At 51.0% G+C, this 5,963-nt stretch overlaps 1 protein-coding gene across 2 annotated transcripts; it reads right to left on the reverse strand.

Annotated features, from left to right (window-relative positions):
- Nucleotides 1-310: 310 nt before the first annotated feature.
- Nucleotides 311-2,496, reverse strand: LOC130516103 (uncharacterized). Of its 2 annotated transcripts, XM_057016907.1 has the most exons (9): nt 2,293-2,496; nt 2,152-2,191; nt 2,039-2,072; nt 1,925-1,963; nt 1,769-1,792; nt 1,519-1,690; nt 1,335-1,441; nt 1,053-1,227; nt 311-652 (listed from the first exon to the last, which is right to left on the reverse strand). In XM_057016907.1, exons 2-9 carry the CDS (start codon nt 2,161-2,163, stop codon nt 496-498), a joined length of 720 nt encoding a protein of 239 aa, XP_056872887.1. In that variant the 5' UTR covers nt 2,164-2,191; nt 2,293-2,496; the 3' UTR covers nt 311-495. The 2 variants fall into 2 exon arrangements, with proteins under 2 accessions (XP_056872887.1, XP_056872888.1); XM_057016908.1 differs by lacking the exon at nt 2,293-2,496 and having other exon boundaries at nt 2,152-2,216.
- Between the last annotated feature and the right edge of the window lie 3,467 nt (nt 2,497-5,963).

A 5,963-nucleotide genomic window follows, 5' to 3' on the forward strand; every position in this document is an offset into this window, starting at 1 on the left:
CGCAACAGAACTTGCTGCACATTTGCACACGTGGGCAAACATTCAGGGGGAGGGGGGGGGTATTCCAGCTAAAGGGAGGAACCGGAATAATCGGCGGGGTTCACCTGCTGGTCATAAATTGGCCCATTCCCAACCCCCCCATTCTCCCACGCTCCCCTGCTGCACCTCCCGCTGCCTTCACGCCGCCACAGCTCCCACCCTCCGCGGCGACACATCCGGCGGAGCCGAGCTTAACTCCAGCTCACTAATATGGATCTAATGAGGTGTGAGGAGTTATGAGCGAAGCGAACGACAAAAAGGGATGAGCGTGTTTGTCAGTGTTTAATGTCCATGATTTATTTTCTGCAGTTAAAAGTGAGGAAATTCCACAAAACCACAAAAGCAGACAGCATTCCCAAAACCTGGATATAAGAGGAAATCCATTATGCCTGAATGACACCAACTAGAGTCGTTACATAGGCGCCATATTTGCCTGTAACTTTACTTTGATGAATGTTATTTAGTCAAGTTGCTGGTTTTGCTCCGGTCCGGCTCGACGCCGACGCCGCTGTACCCGTACACGCACGGGCATCCAAAGCGAACCTTGTAGTCGCGGCACACCCCGTCGCTCTGCTTGGAGTTGTCACAATGAAATCCCTCGGTGGGGTTGAAGCTGGAAAACAATTCAGAGCGCTTCGTTTACCGGCAGGCGACAGCGAGAGGAGAAGGAAGCGCGGCTCTTTAGGATCATTAGCGACGCGCTCACGTTCCCGCTCTGCTCACGAGACTATTTTGCGGGGAAATCACTTAAACTGGAATCTGGGGGGGTTCCTGCTGTGTGTTTTCTCAGCCTGAGCCAGGTTTGGAACCTTCAGACGGTGCGCGCCTACACGCGCTCCTCACGGGGCTCGTTAAAAAGTTCCTATCATCTGAGGGGAATGTGCACCCACTAAGGTTCCGTCGTCACTGCAGTGGGGCCCCGGCGGAGCGGCGCTCTCCGGGAACGTGGAGTTAATATTTGCAGAACGGGATGATTGGCGACTCGGCTTCCAATCGCAACGCAAGGAACTTACACATCGTAGATCTCCCCCGTGATGGCGGCCGAAGTCAGCGAGTCGACGGTGACGGCTTCGATGTACCGAGGGCTGTCGCAGATCCGGCCTGGGTATGATGACTTCAGCAAGTTCAGAAGCTCCCAGTCTCCTGTCCCGGTGGGATCATCGCGGCTGAACCAGCTGGTCCAGCAGGCTGTAGGGGGCAACGACGGACAGGTGGAGTGACGGCTGCAACAAAGCACGCCAAGAGAACAAGACCCCAGTTTGAATCTGGAGGCCGGCATCAGGTGAGGACCTTACTCTCGGTGCAGTAGGGGGCGTAGCAGCTGAAGCGGACGCGGTAGTTGCTGCAGCTTCCGTCCGCCTGGTCTTCGTTCCTGCAGATGAAGCCCACGCTGACGTCGTTTCTGAAACGCAGTGAACGCGTGAAACTCCCGCAGAGATCACCGGCACGGTAGAACCCAGTCAAACGGCGCCTGCTCACCTGTAGATGTTGTCTCCCGCCTCACAGGGCGTCAGCCCGGACAGGGTCCTGGCCTCGATGTCCACCGGGTCTCTGCAGATTTTCGACGGGTACCTGGAAATGATGTTGCTGAGGGTCTCATAGTCTCCAGACCTGAATTCATTGTCGACGTCAAACCAGCTGGTCCAGCAGCCTGGAGAGGAGCATCGACACAGTTAGCGTCTCGGAGAGCAACGAGTCGGCTGCGTGTGTGCGGCTAGCATCTGCTTACGAGTGATGTCGTGGTAGGAGCACACTGAGGGGGCGAAAACAGACAGAGACGGTTTAGCTGAAGCTCCGTCACACTTCACAATCAATAATCTGCAGTTCAGAAATGAGCTGCGGCCACAGCAGAGCCCTCAAACTCATGAGAACCTTCCGCTCATACCTTTTGGATCTACGATTCCGTGCTCCTGGCCGTCGTGTGCTGGTAAAAGGAAAGCGAACAGAGGTGAATATCACCGCGGGACGGCGACAGTGGCCGTCGGTGACCTTCGCTTACCTGAAACGAAGCCGGCAAGAACGACGAGACTCAACTGCACGAGGAAAAGAAACGGAGGTTTAGAGAAGACGGCAGAGAGCAAATAAGAGACACAAGTGGCACTCTGGACATACCAGTTGGATCATGATGGCAGATGAGGAAGAACTCTCAAGCCTGCAGAGGCAATAGTGAGCGTATGAATACAGTCTGGTACAGAAATGGTGAAAATACCTTTAAATGTGTCGGCACCAGCGGCTGATCGGTAGGAGACTCACCCACAGTTCAGAGGTACTGAGCCCTTGATGTGTACTGCATGTGTCTATCTGCCCCTTAAATACAAACCCAACTGCTGCAATTACAACTAAACGGTGCTAATTGTGCAATCTGAGAGCAGGAAATATGCAAACCATGTGAATTACAAAGGGTGGGATTCAAAAAATAAATAAAAAGAGGCCGACAAAGCACGACTGTACCTGTTGGGAGCCATTAAAACAGGCAACAAAGAGCCACCGAGGTTTCATTTTAAGATGAAGCACTGAGGTGTCATAATGTAGCGCAGCTAGTTGGTCCAATTAGAGTGACAAAGTAAAGGTTTAGGCTAAATTAGCAGCACAGGCTAATGTTCATGATGAAGAAATCACCACATCAGCAACAAAGCAAACAAGAGAAAGACTCATTACCCAGTCCACTATAGCTCCTTTAGTAATGTACACATCGCTCTGTGTGTGTGTGTGTGTGTGTGTGTGTGGTGTGTGTGTGTGGTGTGTGTGTGTGTGTGGTGTGTGTGTGTGGGTGGGTGTAATAAAACTGGAGTGCTGTAAGTGACTCACAGAATCACACTAACAGCTGCTGAAAAAGAAATTGATTCTGTACATCGCTCCCCTCTGAATGTTGCGGCGTCTGTTCCATCTCCGGAGAACTCTGTTTTCTCTGCATATTTACGTCTTTTTTTTCTCAGTGTTGCACATCAAATAACAGCAACGCCACCCTGCCACAATAACCAGGCGACTGCGCCGATTCCGTGTGTCCTTGATCAAAATAAGGAAGCTTCAATTGCTGCTGATGTCCTGCAAGCCAGTCGATGGCAGCTGATGCTCTCTCTCTCTCTCTCTCTTTTGCTCTCTCTCTCTCTCTCTCTCTCTCTCTCCCTATATGTTTTGGGCCTTGACACTTTCTCCCGTACGCCCGATCAGACAGATCTGACGTTAGAACAGGAGCCTTGCCACCTTGTACCCGACGTGGGCCCGCCGCGGTGATGGTGTGCACGTGTATTAAGTGGCCTTTGAGCAGAATAGTTACCTCCCTCTGTTCGATAGCAGCTGGGGACACTTTCTGTCTATTCATACATCAGCATTAAACTTTGTCGTCTGGAGAGGCCGATGTAATATTTTACACTAAATTGTGCTTTGGACTGGATGCCAAAGTACAAATGACAGCAGGGTGTAGACTCATTTATCATCCCACCCAAACAACCCCTCCCCGCCAAACCCGCCGTCCCTTTGCCCCGAAACACTCTCACTCTCTCCTTGGTCTCCATGGAGATGGCTGGCGTCTGCATCCTCCCGCTGTGAAGGAGCTGACTGCAGACTCTCTGTTTACCATCAAGCCCATTTTCACAGATGGAGCCCCAACAGAAAGCACTCCTTTTTGTGTGGTGTGTGTGTGGTGTGTGTGGTGTGTGTGTGTGTGGGTGGGTGTAATAAAACTGGAGTGCTGTAAGTGACTCACAGAATCACACTAACAGCTGCTGAAAAAGAAATTGATTCTGTACATCGCTCCCCTCTGAATGTTGCGGCGTCTGTTCCATCTCCGGAGAACTCTGTTTTCTCTGCATATTTACGTCTTTTTTTTCTCAGTGTTGCACATCAAATAACAGCAACGCCGCCCTGCCACAATAACCAGGCGACTGTGCCGATTCCGTGTGTCCTTGATCAAAATAAGGAAGCTTCAATTGCTGCTGATGTCCTGCGAGCCAGTCGATGGCAGCTGATGCTCTCCTCTCTCTCTCTCTCTCTTTTGCTCTCTCTCTCTCTCTCTCTCTCTCTCCTCTCTCTCTCTCTCCCTATATGTTTTGGGCCTTGACACTTTCTCCCATACGCCCGATCAGACAGATCTGACGTTAGAACAGGAGCCTTGCCACCTTGTACCCGACGTGGGCCCGCCGCGGTGATGGTGTGCACGTGTATTAAGTGGCCTTTGAGCAGAATAGTTACCTCCCTCTGTTCGATAGCAGCTGGGGACACTTTCTGTCTATTCATACATCAGCATTAAACTTTGTCGTCTGGAGAGGCCGATGTAATATTTTACACTAAATTGTGCTTTGGACTGGATGCCAAAGTACAAATGACAGCAGGGTGTAGACTCATTTATCATCCCACCCAAACAACCCCTCCCCGCCAAACCCGCCGTCCCTTTGCCCCGAAACACTCTCACTCTCTCCTTGGTCTCCATGGAGATGGCTGGCGTCTGCATCCTCCCGCTGTGAAGGAGCTGACTGCAGACTCTCTGTTTACCATCAAGCCCATTTTCACAGATGGAGCCCCAACAGAAAGCACTCTTTTTGTGTGGTGTGTGTGTGTTGTGTGTGTGTGTGGTGTGTGTGTGTGTGTGTGTGTGTGTCGAGCACGCACATGTTCTTGTTTAGCTACATCTAGGAGGACCTCCTGCTTAGTACCCCTGACTCAAGAAGGCACACTTCCTGCTTCTTCCTCGGATTATTTTTCACCTTCCAACTAATCAGAATTAGCTGTTAATGTTCATCGATGAGTCGGAGAAGCGCTCAATAAAAGAGGCAGAGTGATGGTTCCCAAGGGGGGGGCAATCAATGCGCACGCTGTAAGTGCACAGACTTCATCTTCACGATCGGAAGGTGGGTAAGAAGAACAACAGAAGAGAAATGTAGACTTAGGTGTGTTCCTTGAAGGTTCACACACACCTGCGTGGTGGGTGTGGTGCCCAGCAAGGCGTAGCGGCTTCCACCATTACGAGGGCGTGGGGCAATCTTAGATATTGATCAAAGGCGCGCACGGCGTCGCTCACATGATTGCCGCGAAAGAATGGGGACATAATGACTTCCCAATCTAATGTAATAGGCTCATTGGTGTTCAAAGGCTGTGTGACTTCCACGGAACAAAGGCGGAAAACAATCCTGACCTGATCTGGAGCGTTGTGTTCCAGCCCAGCTCACTCATCAGTCTGCTTTCATTGTGTAAGTTAACAAAGTCCTTAAATACGTGCGTTTTTCTTCATTACTCACAGATGGCCTCATCTCATCCGTGACCTGTCACCCCCGATCGGGTCGTAAAAATAAACCCGGCGTTTACGAGCCACTTATGCGATTGGCTAGTGCCGTTCCCACCGTTCGTTTTTAACAGTACCGATCTGAGATCATGGTGGGGCTGGGGGGGGGGCTCCCCTCCCCAGGGTCACCACCGGTTCAATTTAAAAAGTTCATCTGACAGGACTCTTGGATTCGACCCTATGGAAGCTAAATGCCACAGCGCCTGTTATTTCACAGACAGTGCGATGGCTAATTGCCTGGAGGACAAAAGTTTGGTCGCTTTCTTCTTTCGGCGGCGGCGATTAGCGTTAGCGTCAGCGGCCTCCCGCTGCAGCGCCACCCAGTGTGAGAGCAAGTATGACAGGTAAGACAACGGTGAATATAAACTGCTATCTTTATGTCCACCTCTGCCGCACACGCAGTCCCAAACTCCCGAGCATTTAGCTACCAGGCCCCCCTGCTATGGAACCAGCTCCCTGTCCAGGTACGGGAGGCTGACTCCATCGCTACTTTTAAGATCAGACTTAAAACCTACCTCTTTGAAAAAGCGTATTGTTACTAATTCAGTAGTTCCAATTACTATCATAGACAGACAGATTATCACACTTAGGGGGTCGTCTAATCATTAGGTCACATCTTAGTTATGCTGTTATAGGCCAAGGCTGC

The sequence above is a fragment of the Takifugu flavidus genome, chromosome 19 (assembly GCF_003711565.1).
Source record: "Takifugu flavidus isolate HTHZ2018 chromosome 19, ASM371156v2, whole genome shotgun sequence".
In the NCBI taxonomy this organism is placed as follows: Eukaryota; Metazoa; Chordata; class Actinopteri; order Tetraodontiformes; family Tetraodontidae; genus Takifugu; species Takifugu flavidus.